The sequence below is a fragment of the Furipterus horrens genome, unplaced genomic scaffold (genome assembly GCF_987537825.1).
Source record: "Furipterus horrens unplaced genomic scaffold, mFurHor1.1.pri manual_scaffold_1, whole genome shotgun sequence".
In the NCBI taxonomy this organism is placed as follows: Eukaryota; Metazoa; Chordata; class Mammalia; order Chiroptera; family Furipteridae; genus Furipterus; species Furipterus horrens.
The window spans coordinates 119,993,124-120,015,419 of record NW_028327171.1 but is presented as its reverse complement, the minus strand read 5'-3'; the positions used below and the strand labels follow the sequence as shown (position 1 = coordinate 120,015,419).

General features: G+C 41.9%; 1 protein-coding gene across 20 annotated transcripts in view; it reads right to left on the bottom strand.

Moving 5' to 3' along the window:
• The window catches only part of CLASP1 (cytoplasmic linker associated protein 1), a 336,932-nt gene that overhangs the window by 133,349 nt on the left and 181,287 nt on the right, over nucleotides 1-22,296 (bottom strand). For all 20 annotated transcript variants that reach the window (XM_090279150.1, XM_090279145.1, XM_090279172.1 and 17 more), the window contains one exon: nucleotides 695-847. In XM_090279150.1, the coding sequence (XP_090135276.1) occupies nucleotides 695-847 (153 nt within the window). The remainder of the gene's footprint in view (nucleotides 1-694; nucleotides 848-22,296) is intronic.

Genomic DNA, 22,296 nt, shown 5'->3' with positions numbered 1-22,296 from the left:
GCTTTAATTTTGCTCATCCAGTAAGCTCAAGCCCAATGCTAACCATGAACAACATTCTAAGGGCTGTGCTACACAATATTTTAGAAGTAAAATAATAGGAAATTTGCCTGTAAATTTACAATATGACAACAAAACTCAAACCGTCTAAACTGGGGAGTTGGAAGGGAGGAAATCTTTGTTAATCAATTTTCGAGCTTCAAGGAACTAATCCCTACCATTTACTTATTCAATATCCATACTAGTCTCAAAAGGAATAATGCTACCTGGAGGAACAAAATCCATTTTAAAGGCAGACACTACGATCCGACTTCTGGATAGTCACAGTTGTGGTTAGGAAAAACGGGCTAAGAAGGCCCCATTGTAGTCTCAGGCAGTGCTGGGTCCCAACAGTCAAAAAGCTCCGTCCAAGCAGCCTTTTGGTCTTCCTCTCTCTGTCTCTTAGCACGAAGCCCTCGGTGTGGGCTTCATGCTCCTACAAGCTCTGCTTACCAAAATATGACGACACAGCAGCTCAAATTTACACCTCACCAACGCATCCGCATTAACAGCACAGGAATTAAAGAACGGCCAGCAGAAACACACTGCAAAAGAGGTTGCTTCACTTCCAAAGGACACAGAAGGCAAATACCATACACGTCTGGCTTCAAAACTTTGTATAGCTGATCCCACAAGACCACATGAGGCTCGGTCTTACCTGAAGACTTGGATCCAAGGGTGGAAGATCCAAGCCGACGGGTGGTCCCCATTCCAATATTCTTCCTTGAGGTTGGTGGGGCTTTGGATGATGTAGAACTAGCAGAGGAAGGTCTGTTACCATCTACAGAATCTTCATCATCAAAATTTTTATCTGAAGAGTAAGAATAGAAATCATTTGTTTTAACAAAAAGTAGTTTTTCACCTGAATTTAAAACAACTAGCCTTAGAGATTAATGGTTTGCCTCTTCTTTTGGAATCTGAGGTGCCTGTCCAGGGTCTTTCTAAGCCTTAGGTAAGTCCAGAATGCAGGTACAAACATCAAGTTCGCTTTCACATATCTAGAATGCTCTCCCACCCCTTTTTGGAAAATAGAAAACACAAAAAGAAGAAAGCAGTCTCTCTTAAAACCACAACCTAGAAATATTTTGGCATATTTCTGACCATTCTGTTATGCAGTTTAAAATAATAGCTGGCATAAGGCTATATATCATTTTGGAATACTACTTATTTCAAATAAGTCAATTTTTCAACATGACAAAATATACTTCATAAACACCTTTTAATGGTTTCATGGTACATGGTACTTTGTAACTGGAAAATGCCACAACTGAAACACTTCTACTGTTAGACATTTATGGTGGTTCTAATACCCCATTAGAAATAATGAAATGATATTGTAACATCTTCTTACTTGCATTTTTGTTTGGATTTCTAACAATTTTAAGGAAAACATCCCTAGAAGCCATATTACTAAGTCAGAAAGCATAAAAATTTTTTGCTGTATACTGCTAAACTTATCTTCAGAAAGGCCATATAAACATTTCTTTTCCCTGGAAGTTCAAAGACATGCCCATCTTGCCACACCCTTGCCAAGACTGATTATCATTTTTAAACTTCAACCAAAATTGATAAGTGAAAAAAATGCCTCTTCAATGTTACTTTTCTCTGTTAGTGAGGTTGAACATTTTAAAATAAGTCTATTAAGCATCAGTGGATCCAATTTAAAAATTTAAAAAAGAAAAACCCTATTTGGGCTTTAAAAAATCAGCATATTTGTAAACAACATTTTGATGACACAAAATTAAAGCTATCGTGGTGCACTATACAGAAAACCAAAGGATTATACGGCATGTTTAACTCAGAAGGTTAAACAAAGAATTGAAGAATAATTAAAAACAAAAACAAAAAAACAACAAAAAAGAAAACTTGACATCTATCCCTAGCAATATTCAAGATTTCTCAAATAGAATGTTAGATCTTTACCAATAAGTTGAAAGTAAGTAACTGTTGGCCCCAAAACAGATATAAGTAACAACTTGTTTTTCTTGATCTGTTGCTTCTTACCTAAATTATCAATAGTGAAATCTTGTGTCTACTCACGACCCTAAGGTTTTTTACAACTCACCAACAATCCACTTCAAATCACATGGCTTCTTTTATTCAACACTGGGGGGGGGGGGGGGGGGGGGGCGCCAGCTATCCTTACAAGTGAATATCCTTCTACAAATTAGCTTCCTTCAACATAGGTCTTTAAATTTCCCAGATCACCTTATCAAGGCTGTGCTTGTGTTGTTTCACATTCAGTTCTTTCAATCCATGCATCCATTTCTTATTGATTCAGATAGTCAGTGGTCTATTAAGAGAGACTTCCCATGTGGATTCAAAAGGTGATTCTTAAACTGCAGAGCACATTAGTAAGGCCCTTCCCAGAAGTAAAATTTACTCTAATGTAAAGAACAAGAACAACCCAAAAGAGAGGTCACCCACTGAACACAAACAGCATTAGCAGTGACAAGGACTCCTCTCAGTCTATCTGCCCTCAAGGGAGTTCCAAGAGCAACTGAACCATTCCACTGTCATTGATAAACTACGTTGAAGAACTCCAGTCATTACTCTTCTCAGAACAGTAATGTTACAGAATGGGGGTGTCCAAAAATCCCCAGAGCCTGCAGGTTGGGGGGTGGGGAAAGGGAACAGCTTTTAAGACGCCTTTGCATGACTATGCCTAGAAGCTTAGTGTCTCGTTATGCAAACAGCTTTGGTTCTTCCAAGGCCCCAAGAAGATGGGAGCGGTTTTGACCATGGAATGGTACAGAAAGAGCACACAGAGCCTGTGCAAGGTTCTGTGAATGGTCAGAACTGGTTACCACGCCCACTGAGTCAGAGGATGCGGTTAGGCGGTTAGGGGTTTAAAAATAGGTGGCAGACATTTTAGCAAGGGGGTCTTGTGCGGTTTTGAGAAGAGGAGATCTCCATGCAGCTTTGAGAGGAGGAAAGGAGATCCCCGCAGTTTGCAAAGAGGGCAGGAGGAGAACTCCATGCAGCTTTGAAAGGACAAAGAGAGAACCATGTGTGATCCATGGCACATGTTTTCCTGGACTGTTATATGGAGGTTGATGACATGGTACCCAAGATCCTGAAGGAGACAGCTGACAGATAAGGGGTGGGGAACTTCTGGGCATGTTTTTGGCTTCTAGCCTTTTGGGGAGCAAGGGAAGTGCTGGGTCCCGTGGGAGAACAGGGCTCTGAGCTGAAGTGCTCACTGCCCTCCCCAGGTTGGAGTATTGTAAATAAAGACATGTTTTCCTCAACACTAGTTGTTGGGTTTTACACCAAGGCACCACGTGAAAGAACCCCCTTTCGCTCTTTAACAGTAACAGTTCAGTTGGTGGATAAGTTAAGTAATGAATATGGGAAATGACACTATTAGGCTTCATTCAAAACTTCAGGTAAATTGTCTAACATAGGTAGGCATGCCATTTAGAATTGCACTCAGTTATAGAGAATTACTTCCAATGGACCGATTTCACTGGAATTACTGGGATTTCTGCTTACAGCAATGATGGCTTAGCAAGAACCAGATTTAATCTCCTGCTGTAGCTAAAAACTAGAAAGAATACAAAACTACTTTCAGACAGCAGGCAATGCAGAACTGTGATCCCTGAGAAAAGAAAAACAAGGTAAGCAATACAATCCCTCCTCCTTTCTGACTGGAGACAATTCCCAGGCGATCAAGTACAGGGGAACCCAAATTGAACCTGGTAGCCAAGTTGAAAAAATGAAGATCAGAGTTCAGAAAAGCTGAGGTGGCTGGAAGTTATAGAGAAGAGTGCTAGAAAAGAGGAAGCTACCCAGAAAGAGAGCTCTAGAAATGTACTAAGTTCTAAGCCATGCATGTGTGAGTGAAATTACACAAAGCAGGGCAAAAAATGATCAAGCACCAGTGTTCTGAGCGATTCACCGGAGGCATTCAACAGAGACCTCCAAGAGACAGGCCTTACTTAGTAGTAGAACTGAACTATTTCTGGACTGAAGGCTACATTAAACCTATCTGACCAGAGTTTAAAAACAAGCCTCAAGGATATTAGACATCTTCAAGTAACGGTTAACTGCTTCACCAAAACAAAGCATAACATTCTTTAAAGGAATATGACAACATGCAGACAAACAACAATGTAACATTCACAATACACAGCATCTAAACAAAATTTCATAAACAGTATGAGAAGCAGGAAAATGTGAGCTATAATCTGGAGAGGGAAAAATATCAGAAAACGGTAATGAAAAAGATGATGAAACTAGCAGATAAGAATATTGCAACTGCTATAACTATTGTGTTGACCAAAATATCCATTCAATTTTAAGCAAAAGTAAAAGATACATTTTTCATTTCCACCAATTACTTTACTGAACAACAATTCACTGTTTTGTTCCACTACCTTCTGTCATCTTTCAGGCAACTTCATAACTCTACCTTCCCAAAACCTTTTATCTTTTTGAGCAAAGAACTGGTCCAGGTGCCTTTTGCAGTCTTCCAGGGAATTGAGATTTTTCCCATTAAGAGAATTTTGTAAAGACTGAATTAAATGGAAATCCGAAGGTGCAATGTCTGGTGAATATGGTGGATGAATCAACTTCCCAGCCAAGCTGTAACAGTTTTTGCCTGGTCATCAAAGAAACATGCAGTCTTCTGTTGGAAAATTATGCATTTTCTGTTGATTAATTCTGGACACTTTGTATCAAGTGCTGCTTTTAGTTGGTCTAATTGGAAGCAGTACTTGCTGGAATTAATTGTTTAGTTTTCCAGAGCTCATAATAAATGACTCTCTTCCCATCCCACCATATACACAACATCACCTTCTTCAGAAGAAGACCATCTAGCCTTTGGTGTGGTTGGTGGTGGTTCATTTCACTGGCTCCATGATCTCTTTGTTACACATTATTGTAAAGTATCCACTTTTCACTTTCTGTCAGTTACTTTTAAAATGGAACATTTTCATTATATTTAAGTAGAGAACCACATGCGGAAATACGGTCAAGAAGGTTTTTTTGTTTGTTTGTTTTGCTTAATTTATGTGGAACCCAAACAGCAAAGCAATAAACATAACCAAGCTGGTGCAAATGATTTTCAACACTTGACTGGATATTTTGGTATGTTGGCTACCTCCTGCATAGTATAACATTAATTATTCTCAATTAACATCTTGATTTGACTGCTATAGCTTCAACTAGCCTACCCAACCATGGAGGATTGTTCAGCAAGAAATCTCTGGCACAAAACATCGCAAATCACTTTTGACATGATTGGTCAGTCACAGCACCTTCTCCATACAACTGCACAAATCTTATTTTGCATCTCAGTTACGTTTTTATCTTTCTTGAAATAAAAAAACATAGTATGCTGAAAATCTTGTGTATTTTCTTCCATCTTCAGTATTAAAATGGCTACACAAAAATTCACCAATTTTGATTTCTTTTTTTAATGCACACTGATATGACGGCTGTCACAATACAATATAACAAAATTTTTCAAATGAAGTTAAAGAAAACTAAGCGCAACTAGAGCCATCTTATGGAAAAACCAGAACAATTTTTTTGGCCAACCCAATATGTTCAAGTATTAAAGGAACACAGACATAATGAGAAAAAAAGGAAGATTTTTTTTTTTTTTTTAAGGACCAAATGGAACTTATACAAATTAAGAAAACACAGTGCATGAAATGAAATTTTCATTGAATGAGATTAAAAGATTAAACACTGCAGGGCAGACGAAAAAAAGCAGGGGATTTAAACACATTAGCAATAAAATTTAACCAAAATTAAGATCAAATATGGAAGGACAGGGCTGAAAAAAAATAAGTCTTAAGAGACCCGTGAGAAGATATCAAACAGTCTAACACACAAAAATGCACTCCCAGCAGGAGCAAGAGGAAAGAGACATATACATAGGAACAAGTAACAGCATGCTTCATCAAAAACCACATTTGCTAGGAGACATTAAAAGGACATCTTGAAAATGGTTAAAAGTATTAATGTAGAATTCTATATTCAGCAAAAATATCTTTTAAGAATAAAGGTGAAATAAAAATTTATTCAAACAAACAAAAACAGAATTTGTCACCAGCAGACTGACTTGTTGTTGTTGTTGGCAGCCGTCCGTCTCGAGAGACGATGGTGTAGCTTCTTAAGAGTCTATCTGCACCGCCGAGAATGGCTGTGCAGTCCGACTCGGGAGTGACACGGTATCTGTCTCCTCCCGTGTTGAATCGACATCTTGCGATGACGCTGGAGTGTCCTCTCCAGTGAAGCTGAAGCTACAGAGCCTGGGCAGGGTGATATGGAGGGTCTGCTGTTGCCCATGCAGCAGACCCCCCCTCTCTTCGCAGCTGAAGGGTCCAAGGGAAAGACGGAGTCAATACAGCTTGGCTTCAGGTGCGCCGCAGGAGTTGCCGGTGTTGACTACAATGTCGAACCGCCTTAGGGACTCCAGCTCCGGATTTTCTGTCGGGGTTTACTCCCTTAGCCTTTCCCCTGAAGAGGTGTGCCGCAAGGCAGCGGAGGTTTTTTGGAGTCAGAGTTTTCCTTCTCTGATGTGCCCATCTCAAAAAGTATTTGGAGGATAAAAGCCAATTAAATCTATTTGAAAACTAATACACTATTCAAAAATAAGTTTACCCTATGTTTCCCAGTTTTTTGGACACCTAGAAATTAAAAAGGAGGTTAGGCTCTCAGAAAGGTTCCCAGTTCCAGATAACTGGTATATCCTCTTACGTAGAAGGTGCCATTCCTAAACTAAACAAAGTTGTACCTGCAACAGCACAGTAAACAGAGTGGATCCACTCTGAATCCAGTCCATGATGAACACCTTCACAGCCCAGCTTCTAATCTAGTTCAGTATTTCTCAACCAAAGCAATCCATAGTGAATTCTACTAGTCATTTAAATTCCCATTTTCTTTAGGCTTTTCAGCTTAAACAGACATCTGTCAGCACAGCCTTTTTTTTTTTTTCTAGAGCTTTACCTAAGGAAAAAACATGGGTAACAATGAGTATTTTTAGCGATGTAAGGTTCTGCTATTACATCAATTTAAGATTTTTTCACACAAAAAGACAACATATATTACACAAAAAGTGGTCACACGGAAGTATTAGTTCTCCCTGAGTGCAAAGAGATAATTAAATCTACCTCTAGCCACCACTGCACTGTCATCTAAGAGTCACTTCTCTTATGGGACACTCTAGGGTACAAACCTGGAATAAGGTAATTAAGACTTTCAATTCCGAGCCACCATCACCTTCTTTAATTCTTAAAAAAGAAAAAAGAAAAAGAATCACCTGAACTCCATTCCTCCTTTTACAGCAAGATATTTGAAAATGACTCATGAATTTTCTAAAGTGACAGTGTAATTTTCATCCAACACAATCACCCCACTCCTAGCAACCCAGTTAGTAGGCACATTAAAGTGAAGAAGAACAGCAAAATAGCATGCCAAAAGGGACCATTGATACAAGAGAGATTTTAAAAGACAAGAGACAGGATCCTTTGAAAAAACAAAAAGGCCAGAGTAAGTCATCCACAGACTCAAAAGCAAACAAGCAGAATTCTGAAGGCTGAACAAGTTTGTGAACTTGTCTTGAACAAGCCTTTGAACTGTGGTCAGTATGCTAGGTGACAGCTGGCACTGGGAGGGCAGAGCAGTCCCTTTATCAGCTTCAAGTGACTTAGATTCTGAAATCCCTAAGGTCCCAGTTGCCTCAGAACTGAACTTTGATCAAGTTGGAGAGGGAAATATGTACAAGACACAGACAGATTCTATGGGCCAAAATGATCAGAAAGCCTATTACATACCACTGTGGCTACAGAGGTCTGAGTATAGGTGTAGCAGAGAAACATATCAGACTTCAAGTTTGGCGTGTGAAACTTAGAATTACAATCTTTAGCTTAGAATGTCAATTAAGAAAATTCACACACACAATTGTCTTTGAGGACCAATGAAATATCACAATGAAACTAAGAAATGTCTGTTGCATTGTCCATCTGCCAGGAAAGCAGAACATAAGCCCCAAAGCTCTTCCTCTCCTTTCCTCTCCCAAGGCAGGCTCTAACAGGTGGAAACCAAAGCTCATTTGATGAAGCAAAAACAACTCTCAGTTTCACTGCATCAGGGTCATTTTGTGGGAGCCAATACTCCCGAAAGGCTTTTAGAGTCACCCACCCCCTAGTGCTGAAATTTTCCTCCAAGGGAGTTAACAAATGGGGCAGGATCATAGTTAAGAGTATAATCAGCATTCCCAAAAAGAAGCCACACAGAGACATGATAATAAGCCCAAGGGGCTGACTGCTGTTCATTGACATCCAAAATTTCATCTTTCTTAATCTTCACAGCCTTTCCTATTTGCAAGGCCCACGCCATACGCCTGCTATGTTCCTACATACCCTTGAGAACACTAATGGACTGTTAGCTCCTCGCACATCCTGCCCACCTCTGTTCACAGCTGACTGTGTTCTTCTGTGGGCCACAAGGCCCGTGTGTGCCTTCTACTCTGTCTCACCCTGGAATCGTGTCTGCAGATCTGTTTCTCTGTCCCATTTTGTTTCCTTCTGGAATTCCAAACAGATACAACACAGCCGAGGCAAACACATAATGAGCACCCAAATATTAAGTCTGGCAGTCCATGTGAAAGCAGGCAAAATGTGTGGATGATGTAAACTATGCTTGATGTATTGCTTTTAGAAGCTTTTATTGATTTTAAAAATTCATATGGTTTCATTAGATAATAACGTCAAACAAGGCTATGAAAATATCTAAGGGCAAATCAAGAAAGTAAGGCAACAACAACCCTAAATATCTTTAACCATCCTGATTTCCCTCCGAACAGAAATACCTTTATTCTTTTTATATGATAAAATGTATGCTTATTTTAAAATTAAAATTCCAAGTACTCTTATAAGCAATCATAACCCCCAAATTAAACTCTTAAAACTGATATATATGGATTTCTAGACTTTATGCATTCATATACATATTATACACACAAAAAACCTGTTTCTGCCCATTACTAATATTTAGTAAATATTTTTCTATTTAAACTGTTCACATATACTGTATTTAATCAATCACCTATTAATAATTTGATTGTTTCAAATTTTTCCCACCACCACTGTAGTCAATATGTTTAAAAGTAATAATAGCTTATATATACATACTACCTAACTGCATGCCAGAACCTGTGCTTGGTGTCATGCATATTCTGATTAAATCCCACGACAACTGTAAGAGAGAAGTACTATTAGCATTCTGAAAGATGAACATACTTAATGCATCCAGATATAATATGCCCAAAGTCACACAGCTAACTGAAGGTGGATGAAGCCAGGATTCAAATCCATGTCTGTCCAATTCAAGATCCTATGATTTGAGTCATAATAATAAACAACTACCACTCCAAAAAAACAATTCACATCAACCGGTCATTGGCCATGTGCTGAGCACTGTGCTAAGAGCTTTCTGTGCATTGTTTAATTTACTTATTATAATAGATATTCGCTTATGAAAATTATTTATTTAAAATTTCTTAAAGAATCATCAATATCGACTTCCGGCCAAGATGGAGGCTTAGACGGACACGCTAGGTCTCCCTCTACAACCAGATAGGAATACAACTACTTCAAAACAAAGGATAACTAGAAATTCCAGAAAATAAAGCTACACGGAAGCCCAACACATGAAGTTATAAACCAGCGGTGCCATTTGGGCAGGTAAGAGTTAAAGAAGGCAAAGCTGTCTGCGGAGCGGCGGCGGGGGCGGGGCGGCGAAAAAGCCCGGAGGCTTGGCGCGACTCCAATCAAGCCCCTGCCGGTGCGCGACTCCGGGCGCTGGGGAGAGCAGTCGCAGCATCGCCTTGAACAGTGAGGCCCAGGGGCGCGGGAGGACGGATCCCGGTCTCCTAGCGGAATAACTGTGTGTATCCATTTTGGACCCCCGCCCCCAAAGAAAGAAAGCACCACAGGGCTGCGAAATAGGTCGCAGACAGGCGCCGGGCGCTGACTTGTGACGCCAAAGGGCGCCGGTCGCTGGGTCATTACGAGTACACAGGCACCGCCCCCGACAGCCAGCCCAGGAAAACAAAACGCATCTGTCAAAATGAGGCAGACAACTATAGAGATCCCGGTGGTGCAGCTCACCAGGCAGCAGATAGAGAACCTGACAGATGAACAGATAAGAAACCTGTCAGAGGCTCAGTTCTGGGCCATTGTTATCAGGTGGCTTACAGAATTCACAAAAGAGCAGGAAAAAGACATGAAAGAAGCGAAAAACTTTCATAACGAAAGGAACAAAACCATGTACGAGACAGATGGTGAGGAATCCAGAGTTCATTTCAACAAACTGGAATATGGAGAAGGAAGAAGCAGTCAACCAATGCAGCGAGAGGAAATAGGAAGCAACAATGAGACGATCAGAAACCTCTGGGACAGCTATAAAAGGCCCAACATAAGAATCATTGGTTTGCCAGAGAATGAGGAAGATGAACTAGAACTTGAAAAATTGAGTGAAAACATAATAAAGGAGAACTTCCCAGACTTGGGGAAGGGAATAGACCTGCAGGTCCAGGAAGCAAGGAGAGTTCCCAAGAGACTGGACCCAGGGAGAACCACCCCAAGACACATTATAATCAAAATGTCAAAAATTAAAGATAAAGAGAGAATCTTAAAAGCAGCAAGAGAGAAGAAAAGAATTATGTACAAAGGGGTCCCAATTAGACTATCAGCTGACTTCTCAAGGGAAACCCTACAAGCAAGAAGGAACTGGCAAGAAATATTCAAAGTAATGAAAATCCAAAACCTACAACCACGAATACTCTATCCAGCGAAATTGTCATTCAGAATAGAAGGACAGAGAAAGTGTTTCCAGGACAAAATAAAACTGAAAGAGTTCATTAGATCCAAACCACTGTTATATGAGAAGTTAAAGGGACTGGTTTAAATAACAGAAGATAGGGAGATGAAACAAAGGCAAACGAAACAGGCAACGAGAGTGGAAAAGGAACTGTGGGTAAGGGAAGCATAGTGGGGGGAGGTCAACAGGGAGGGGGAGTGGGGAGAGGGAGGGAGATGATATAGGAATTGGGGATCATGGTAGGAGGGAATGGAATAGACAGAGGTTGGGAGGAACTGTATGCACAACTAATGGACATAATCTAAAAGGGGGGGACAACTGGAGGGAGGGGGCCACCGGGTGGAGGGGAGCAGAGGGAAGGGAAATTGGCACAAATGTAATATTTTAATCAATAAAACACATTAAATCTGAAAAAAAAAAAAAAAAAAAGAATCATCAATATCTTTTATGAATACATGTTACAGGGTGAAAGAAGGCCAGTCTGCGCAAGGTTTTGCTAATGGTCAGAACCAGTTACCACACCCACTGCATCACAGGTCATGGTCAGGAATTTAAAAATAAAGCACTGTGCTTTTGAAAGGGAAAGGGGAATGCCAAGAGGTTTGTAAAGGAGGTAGAGGGGAAGCCATGCAGTCTAAGAGAAGGAAGGAGGAGCTATGCAGCTCATAGGAATGGTCCGGACATGCGGCCTGGGCTAGAAAGAAAGCCAGCATGCTGCAGCTTTATACGTGCTGACTCCAGAGGATGCCAAGCCACCAAGGACTCCGCTTTGCACACTTGGACTTTCTGAAACTTTACATGTGTAAGGGACAAGGAAATGGTGACTCTCAAACCAGTAGAAAATAATTAGAAGCAAAGGACAAATGTAATTAAATCTTGAATCAGGGGGTCTCCGAGACAGAGTTAACAGTATCAGCACACTTACAAGCCAGGAAGGGGGCATTCTGCAGCTCAGCACAAATGCTTCTGAGGACAAAGGATATCTGAGGTCAAAGTAGGGGGAGAGAGTCATCACCAAACACAGGGAAATGGGAAAATGTAGCTAGACAGCCTAGCAAACAAGTTAGGAAAATTTCAAAGGAGAGCTGGAAACAGACCTATAACCAAATCACCTTGAGTTAATTATCAACCTCAGTTAATTTAGCTAATCATGTTAGATTGTAACTCCAGAGTATAAAACAAAGAAGGAGGGGGAGGGGAGGGAAGAGAGGGGGTTACTCAAGTTCGGATAAAAACAGCCAACTCCATCTTTTCAGAGCACACCTTTGGTTTGGTTTTTGATTGCACCCAGAGCTGCAAATCCAAGAATAAACAACTGCCTCGGTTACTGCTGAAGTCCTGTGTCCCAGTATTTTTACTGTGAGCGTTTCTCCCAATATTAATAGAATAAAAACAACGTGCTCAACAGACACAGTAGAATAATTGGACAATATCCAAAACCAAACCATATTATGCTAAAAACACTACAAACAGGAATGAAGACATTTACAAAATACAAAAATTCCTCTCCTATTTACAAAATTAAGAAATGCTTTTTGTCAGAGCACAAAAGGTATAACAAAGTTTAAATTGGCTGGAAACAATTATTTCACAGCACAAAAATAGAAATAGCATAATGGAAGCTAGGAGGGTGCTAACACAGCACCGGTGATCCACTTACCGCAAAAAAGGAGAACCTGAAACACAGTTGAGCTTCACAGTGAAGGATCACTTTCCATTCCCACAGCCCACAGCTTGCTGTCAGAAAGCCAGGCTGGCATTTTAAGACTATCTCAACCATGACACCCTCATGCAGATAAAGCAAAAGATAGAGCCGCAGCAAAGAAAGGATGAAAAGTAAAAAATTCATTTCAGTTTTACTAGTCCTTTAAAAAGGGAGCTGAAAAGGTAAGAAATTGGGAGAGGATAGGCAAGAAAAACACCATCCAAAATGGGCAAGGGGAATGAAATGTGAGAAGGGCATGAAGCAAACGTCCACTAATAACTGATTCTTCGAGGCACTGCTGGGCACAGAAAGTTCACTGGGTAAAAACTGGTAAATGCCTTCTACAAGTGCAGATGAAGGCTCATTTCTTCTTTGGGTCTCAGATATATAATATTCTGGCTGCTGCTTTACAGTTCATAAGCAGGTAACAGTGAGCAGGCTCAGGAGAGACACAGGTATAGCTGACAACAGCGGAGTCCAAGCATGGTTTTGTGGGTGAGGAATGTACAACTGGTGCTGGGCAGTGAGCCTGCCTTAAAGTGGGGCCATTAGTTATGGGCCTGCACTTTTATCAAGACCAACTTCAAGATTTAAGAACAGTTTTTTAAAAATAATGGAAATAAGCTTCAGCTTATCTGTGGGGGAAAAAAAAAGATAATATTCCCTATCTACAAGGAACCTCCGAAGTGTTGTCTGACCAACACCAACCCCCTCTTCTACTGCCGGGGAGGGGGGGGGGGGGTGAGGGGCGGCGGGGGGGCGGTGACCACCCTCCCCAATCCCAGCTCTCAGCATGACCACACCCCTGGCCTCAGGGAATGGGTAAACCCAGGCCTGACCAAAGCATCAAGGCTCAACCCCACCCATCACAATAATTAATTCTAGACCCTCCCTTCTGCACTTGAGAGCTATGTAGATGGCAAGCCTAAAGCTGCTGAGGCCAACAAAATGGAAGTGTCTTCCTGGGAGTGAATGAAGCAAACCAGAAGACAGCAGAGGTGGTGCAAGAGCACTGGGAGTAGAGCAAGTTCTACCCAAGACCTCTCAGTTATATGAGCTCCTGTCACTTGTAATCTGGAGAATATCTAATTATGATACATTAAAGAGATGTCATGAGGTTTAAATAGAATAAATGTAAAGACAGGAACACTGTAGCTACTCCACAAATGGAGCTATTGTCAGATCATGGAGGCAGCTAGAATGTACACCTGTACTTTGGTATATGCTAATCAACCTGGCCCTGGACTTAGCAGTTCCCAAAGGATATGTTGATGGACTGAACCGGTTTCTAGAGGAAATGGTAACAGACCCAACCCGATGTGTTAACTAAGCCGGTGTGGGAGTGGGGAAGCAATGAGATGTAGATGACCTACTGAATATGTTGATAAGCAAACTCCCCCTTACCGAAACGTGTATAAAAAAGGTGTCTGCAGAAGTGCAGGTGGCGATTCCTACAGGCCTATGAGGAGGACCAGGAATCACCCCTCCCCTATTCCCTTGCTCCTACAAGCCCACAAGGAGGACCCAATGCTACCCCCCCACCCGCCCCCGCTGCCATTTCCCTCGCTCCTACCGGCAAATTGCCTCTCCCCTTAACCCCCTTCCCACTTCCTTTGGTCCCTTAATAAACCAGTTATCTGCTCCCACAGCAGTCTCTGGGCGATTTCTCAGAGCAGGGCTGCCCTGACAGCTACCTACACCGTTACTATATTATGCAGGGGTCCCCAGCCTCTGGGCCACAGATCACTACCGAGCCTGTTAGGAACCCGGCTGCACAGCAGGAGGTGAGCTTGAGTCATCCTGAAACCACACTGCTACCAGTCCATGGTGCCCAAAAAGTTGGAGATAGCTGGTGTTATGTTCTGAGTACAAAAAGCAAGCCCTTCACAACTATGTGGATGGACCTGAAGAATTAAGAATACAATTTTCTGCAAGGATCTTAAAAGGCATGCACAATTAATTCAGTTTATACAACAGAAAGAAATGTATAGACATTTTTGAGAATCAGAAGGCACAATCAAAACACCTTCCTTAGAGATGGTTCCAAAAGGAAAAAAACCCATCTACCCCACCCCCTTGTCAAGATGCCTTGGGATTGCCTCAACAAGTTTTTTTCAAGATCAAAAGAAATTTGACTTTTATAAGGAAAAGAAAAAAAGCTAAGTTAGGAATATGCTTCTACCAAGTGGTATCAATTTGTAAAAATCTCCCTCAACTCTTCAGAGTCTCCTGTAACTTGGAAGTTCAAGTCAGGGTACAGAGACACCTGAGAGGTGATCTGGTCTCAAAAATGATTCCTTTGTTACTTCTATAATGAAAATGGACGGTTGCCTAGACGCAGCAGTCTCCACTCATTGGGGGCTGCTGGAGAGCACACCTCCTCTGAGTATTAATAGCAGCCATGCATACCACCTTCTTCATCTCTTCAGCCTTTATTTATTAAGCACAGCCATGTGCTAGGCAGTGTATTGGGAGCTGTGATGCAGAAAGTAAAGCCCACAGTTCTCAGTCAAGTTCACAGTGCAGTCTGGGGAACAGACATGTACAAAGAGCAGCAGTTATGATTCAGTGTGATGCTTTGCTAAAGACACAGGACATGCCATATGAATACAGAACAGGGGTAAATAGAGCCAAATAAACTTAGAAAGGATCCAAAGTGCCCTCCTATCTACTCTCTGCCATGACTCACTCTATCACTTGTGTCTGATACTGGAGGACTAAATATTAAATGGAAGTGTGAGATGCTTTAACTGTCCACACATCCTGAGTAATTCAGGAACACCTTGGACCATGATGCTCAGCGAATAATACAGTAAGAGAGAACAAATTACAAAGACTCTTCCTGAACACATGTAAGAGGGGCAATGAATTTCTGATGGATATAATGAACCAAACTAGCTAGTGACCCTCTGTACAAAGGAGCCCCCACTACTCTGGGATGGTCCCCATCTTGGGCACCAAAGAGCAGAGGATTGAAGCCAAAGTCCCCATGCCCAGAGTTAGGGTTATTAAAGTTCGTACCTCATGACCAATCTGGAGGACCAATTTAACTTAGCCCAAAGAATACTATGCTTTCCCCGAGAAAAGAACCTATAATGGCACAGCAATAATCAGGTACATAAGATCAAATCTTCAAGAAGAATATCTGCCAATACACCTCAGAAAGACTATAAACTCACAAAAAGACTGCTACTTTAATGATCTGAGCATCAAAGAGCTCCCAAAAAAATGAATTAGACAAGACAGGAAGAAACTATCCTTCCTGCTGGAGTAACTAGCCACTGCGCTTCATGGAGACTTACACTGACTCCTTATTAACAGACTCTGGTAAGCCACAAAGGAACTCTTAGACTAAAATCCTGGCTCTGCATCCTATCCTGTTGGGGACAATCATTCCTAGACATGAGTGTGTTAGTGCTGTAAACTCTGGATAGATCCAGGGTAAGAAAAAAGTAGAAAGAGCCTTCCCAAGGCAGCCTCTCCTGCCAGATTCCCAGAGCCAGGACCATCCTCTTGACTTCTCCATTAGCCACCTAATCCAAGTTTCACCAGCTGGAGGAAGAGAAGAGAGGAGGTTTAAATAAGTGGTCATTTTTATGACTTTTTCTCTTCTGGCTGTCAAAGGTTTTCTGTGATAGAAGATAGTCCTCACACATCTTGGTATCCTGCTTTAGTCCCCCTGCACAGAGCCTGGTAGAAAGTTAGTTTAAATCAATTCACTAATGACTACTGTACTCTATGGCCATGAATTTTTAGCTACTTTAAGGCTTCTCTCCTGGGAAATAACACTATCAAAGTGATTTACCATGAGATTACACTGAATCCCATGAAAGAAAAATCAGTCAAGCTCAGGACAGCAATTATCCATTGAAGTGAAGAAAAAATTGTAGTCTTGTTTTAAGAATTCATGGAGATCTTTCCTAGTAAATATCACTGAGTAGGCGTATGTCGGGTGTGTTTTATTTTCTCCAACTATTATTGTGTCTTGTTTCTTAGTGTAGTGTTTGTTCAAATCTCAGTCTTACAATTTGAAAAGTTAAAAGTTATATTATAATTGATGGTTTTTTATGTTTTTAATAAGAATAAAGCCTTTGGATTAATTTAACACAACACAGGCTTAAAACAAATTTACTACTGCAAAGGCCTTAAGTACCTTTTTTTAAAATTTAATTTAATTTTATTGTTTTTCTGTTACAGTTGTCCCATTTTTCCCCCATTTCTCCCCCACCCAGCCCACCTCTTCTCCCAGTCATTCCCTACTCCGTTGTCCATGTATCTTTTATCAAGCTTACTTCAATAGCTACCTAGAGTTCACATTGCTATAATTATTTACATAATTACAACGTAAACAGTTACATAGACCACAAATAACTTGTTTCAAAATGTCAAAGTAGTTAGCTTTCTAAAATTCTTTTAATTACATTTGGGCACCTATATTTACAAATGGGACTCAGGTTTTTCTAGAGCTGTTATTTGTCTAAAGAATTATCCAGAATGAGCCTCTCCCGGCTAAGCGCTTCTAAGACACATTTTGATTCATGACCATACATAAAGGCCACACAATTGCAGGCTCAAAACAGGAAGCAAACAAAAGGGAGTTTAGGGAGGTATCAACATTTCTAAGTGCAGTTACACTACATAAGGTACAGGATAGCCTCAGTTTTTTATAAATTATAAGCATATGACTGAAATCACTTGTTGGATAACTGTCCTTTTCACACTGATCATACATATGCTTACCTTCTAGACCTAAGAGTAGATCAAGCGAGTGTGCCACTCTCCACAACTGCACCATTTCAGCCTGCAAATAGGCCTGCTCACCAGAATCTAAGCTCCTACAGCACTGCCCACGTCCCAAGCCAATTCTCCACATAATAATCACACTGCCCAACTTACATCAAAGAAGACCAGTATGGAAGAACTTTCACACCCAATTTATGAACAGTGACACACTACACTCCTCTCTGTCTGCCTGTCAAAGTCAGCTTTGTTGGTACCAATTAAAACACCACCATACGAGGTACTTCTGAGCACACCAGATGGGAGTTAGGGTTCTTGGACCCCATCACTGATCCTCAGTCTAGCTCAAAAAGGTGCTCTGACAACAGCCAAGAGGCTGGGATCCTCTTCCAGTAGAGAATGGTCTCCTCAAAGGCAATGGGAGGAGAAAAAAGAGAGACACTGGCAGAAAATGGTGGGGAGGAGGGGGAAAAAGAGAAAACAGCGAGAGGAGAGGAGAGGGGAGGGGAGGGGAGGGGAAGGGAGGGGAGTAGCTCCAAGTTCATGTGCAAAGCATTAATTTACTTGAAAAAACAGACAAGTAATTTACAGAAGAAAAAGCAAGCTACTTGCCAACTGACTTGGATAAATAACTATCTCTTTCATTTCTCCGTTCAGTCAATAAATGCATAAGGCACTTTGCTAGGCCCTTGGGAATACAGTAAGAACATAACATGCACACTAATGCCCACAGGCAACTTCCATTACACAGAGGTAGAAGAATATATGTAAACACAAATAAACAATAAACCTGTCATTAGGATGATGCAGAAAAAGAACAGTGAACTTGAAAGAACGGAGTTGCTCAGATAACCATTAAGACGCAGCGCAGAAAAAATAAGTTTATTGAGGGAACTAGCAAGTGGGGAGGAAGCCGTGCCGCGAATGGCCCGACTCCGGCCTCCTAGGGAAGGAGGGGCTGTTTTATAGGGGGAAGAAAAAAGAAACTATTGAATCCAGTCATTTATCTTGCAGCTGATCAAGGCCAAATGGAGTTCAGGTTGACGCACACCACTATCATGGGAAACTCCTAGGCAACTGCAAGCAGGCAGAGGTGGGGGGGACAGTGTGGGAACCGAGGCTGTCATTCTAGCCTTTTTGTTTTAATAAAAGGAGATGAGAGGTGGGGTGTGTTTTTTGGGGGGGTGGGGACACAGATCGGTTTGGAGAGGGGTTGTCGAATCTCTATCTTCTGTAACAACTTCCTGCAGAGTTTAGGGCAATGAGAGGGGATAACTGCCAGCTCGGGGTCATCTCTTGCCACGGGTTGATATCTGAAAGATCTTAATAAGAGTATATTATGGACAGTAGAGGCTGTCATGGATTGGACTGTTTTTTGAATAAAGTGAACTAGCAGTTTGAGGAAACAAAGGCCAAGGGCGAGGAATAATAGGAGGAGAAGCAGTGGGGTTATGAGAGGCACTAGGATTGCTTTGAAGGGAGAGGAGATCTATGAGAGGAAGGTTCCAAACCAGGATTCTCCGTGTGCCTGTTACCTAGCTTGGGCAATAATGTCAATGTGTTTTTTAAGTATTTGTAAAATTTTTTCTATTATGCCTGTATTATTAATGTAAAAACAGTAAGTTCTGTTTAGTATTATGGCGCAGGTTCCCCCTGCTTCGGCTGTGAGGATGTCTAGGGCCCTTCTGTTTTGGAGAACTACATCTGCTAGCCAGTTAGGGATTCTTGCTGTTTTTCTAGAGCTTGGAGGGTGGCATTTGAAGTTTCTTGAAGGGATAAAGAGAGATTTAGTATTGATTTTTTTTAATTGGGGTATTCCTACGTACCAAAAGAAGCTTCTATATATGGAGTGCCCTATTTCTGGTTGTTCAAGGATAGGATTGTTGTACATGCATCCGCCAAACTCAGACCACTCCGGTCTCTTTTGTGTCGGGGGTGGGACAAGAGGGAGGTCTCGAGGAAGGAGCCAAGGTTGGGGATGGCTTCGGAAGTGGCCATTTGCTGGGGGCTCAGTATAGAGGCATCTAATTCTAGAGCGACTATCATGCAGGTGTCAGTCCAGTAAGAAGGAATTACTAGGTATGCTTGTGTACCACATAGGAAGTGATATCCCGTCTCTTGAAGGGAAACAGCAGTGCTATGTTTTGCTTTGGTGATGGCAATGCAACTGGGGTGAGTTTTATTTTTTATTGACTGGCACTAAACATTATGGAGGATTTTGTGAAGAAATGTTTGGCTGTGTTAGTTAAATCAAAAATTCATCATTCATATAGCGGTAGCAGGGAAGTCTGAAGTGTTGGTATGATTGTGAATTTGGGCTGATATGTAAGGATGAGTAGGAGTTTTTGGTTGGCTTTTAAAATGTATGAAGGCCAGGTTTAGCGTGTGGTTGCAGAGAAAGAAAGGGTTGAATTCGCCTAAGGACTGAGGCTGAATGTGGGTGCCATTGACATGTTTGAAGCAGATGCAGAAGGCGGCAGGACCTATAACATGAGTGACGGTGGCTACCAGCTGGGTTGTTTCAGGGTTATCTGCTGAACCCATGTAGTAGAGGGATGGGAGAAAGTGGGCAGTAAGGTTATATAAGGTGGTGAGATTGGGTGGGAAGGCAGTTACCTCAATGTCTGGGTGGTGGGAGGAGTGGGGGCAGATCCATCAGTCAGTTTTGTTGGTTAAGCGCGCTATTTGCTGTATTGTGGGGGCTTTTCGTATAATAAAAGCTTTTGCGAGATGAGATGAGTAAAGAGTAGGGCTTGTGAAAGGTTCATTTAGAGGGGGGTTGTGCTCGGGTGATTTTTACCGTCAGGTTTCTAGTGGGGGTGCAGGAATACGTGGACGGTGTTGCTTATGTCTTTTCTTGGATGGGGACAAGCTGGGTGATGATGTGTTTAGGATCCAAAGTTAAAGGAGATTTAGGTATCTGAGGAGCAAGTTTGATACGGGAGAAATGTACCCATTATGGGATATTTAAGACTTTAGCCGCTGTGGGGGTGGTTAGGAGGACTACATGTGGGCCGGACCATTGGGAAGTAAGAGCTTTAGGTGTAAGGGTTTTAAGATAGACATAGTCTTCTGGTGTAATGGGGAATTTTTGATGTTCAATGGATGAGGTGAGTAGGATTGAATTGGCCTGGCTTTGGAGGGTGGATCACAGGTGTGAGACGATAGGGAGGTAGTCTTCATAGTCAGACTTGGTAGGACAGGTGTCTTGTATACCAGGGAAGGGGTGTAAAAAGGAGGAGAGATGTTGAGTGTAGTTATGGGTATGGGTGTAGGAGTGGGGTTAGGGAAGTAATGAGGCAGGGTTGAGGGGGAGAGGGTTGATTTATCTAGGGAGATTTGAGGATTTTGAAATAGTTGGGCATATAAGAACTGAATTTTCAGGAAGAGAAGGCTGCAGTGATGGTCTGATGGGTTAGTAGGTTGGACATAGTATGAGAGGAGTGGATTGTTACCTGGGCAAAGGGAATTAACTTAAGGGTTTTTTGACTGAGAACTGCTGCCACTGCTATGGCACAGAGGCAGGCTGGCCACCCTAAGAAGGGGGAATCGAGTGATTTGGAAAAATAGGTTATAATCCGTTGGTCTGGTTTATATTGCTGTGCTAATAGCCTGAGAGCAAAGCTATTTTTTGTGTCAGTGTATAGGAGGAAAGGTTTATTTGGATTTGGAAGGGCTAAGGCTGGAGCTTGACTAAGTGCTATTTTGAGTGGGGTGGATGGTTTAAGGGCTCGAGAATTTTCTAGGGGTTTAGACAAGTTTCTAGCTGTTGCCTGATATAAAGGTTTGGCTAGGGATTTAAAATTAGGTATTTAAGTTTTGAAAATATTAGGGAGGCCTAAAAATGGTAGGAGTTTTTGCTTAGTATGGGGCAGGGGGAAGGTGGTTATTAGGTCCTGTCTCTCTGGAGTTAGGTGTTTATGAGTGGAGGTGATGGAGAGTCTGAGATATGTGACCTGATTGAGAGAACTGGCCTTTGTTTTAGGAGCTGGGCAATATGGAGATGAGAAAGGTTTTCAGATGGACTGCAGAGGAGGAGATCATCTACTTACTATAGGAGGACTCTTGGGGAAAGATCAAGCTGCTGTAAGTCAGCTGCTAGGGCTTGACTAAAGAGGTGAGGATTATTTTAAAACCCTTGCGGCAGGACCATCTACGTTAGTTGTTGGGTTATTTTTGTGGTTGGGTCAGTCCAGGTGAAGGTAAAGAGGTTTTGGGAGGCCAGGGAGAGTGGGACTGTGAAGAAGGCATTTTTGAGGTCTAGGATGGTAAAGTGGGAGGTCTGAGGTGGGATGCACGACAGAGGGAATAAGGATTAGGGACAATGGGGTTGGGTTGATAAGAGACAGTGGCCTTATTGATTGTACATAGATTTTGGACAAGACAGTGAGACCTGCTGGGGTTTTTTTATTGCTAGGATGGGGGAATTGGTGGGAGGTGGCAGGCCAGAGCAGACCTGCTCTTAGCAGATGGTCTGTTATAGGCTTCAGACCGTTTAAGGCCGAGGGGGTTAATGGGTATTGAGGTTTGTTGAGGATATGGAAGGTATTTTGTAGGGTTACAGAGACCGGAGCATGGTGAGAGGCAACGGAAGGATTGTTTTTGTCCCACACATCAGGATTAACTGCTGTTAGCCAGGATGGCAAGGGAGTGTCTGGGATCGTGTGAAGGGACTGCCCTAAAATTAGAAGAAGAATGAGAGGGGTGGGATTATTTGGTGAGGTCATGGAGTTAAAACAACTAAGAGATATAGGCGCGTGCAGTTTGGTTAGAATATTGTGTCTGAGAAGTGGGGTTGGGCAGTGGGGTAGTATTTAGAAAGGAGTGAGTAAATGCCTGATGTCTAATGAGACAGGTTAAGAGAGGGGTACTTAGGGGTTGGGTCGCCTTGCCGTCTATGTTTGCAACCGATACGGCAGCGGGAGTTAAGAGCCCTGAAAATTCGGGCAGGATAGAATACGTAGCTCCCGTATAAAGGA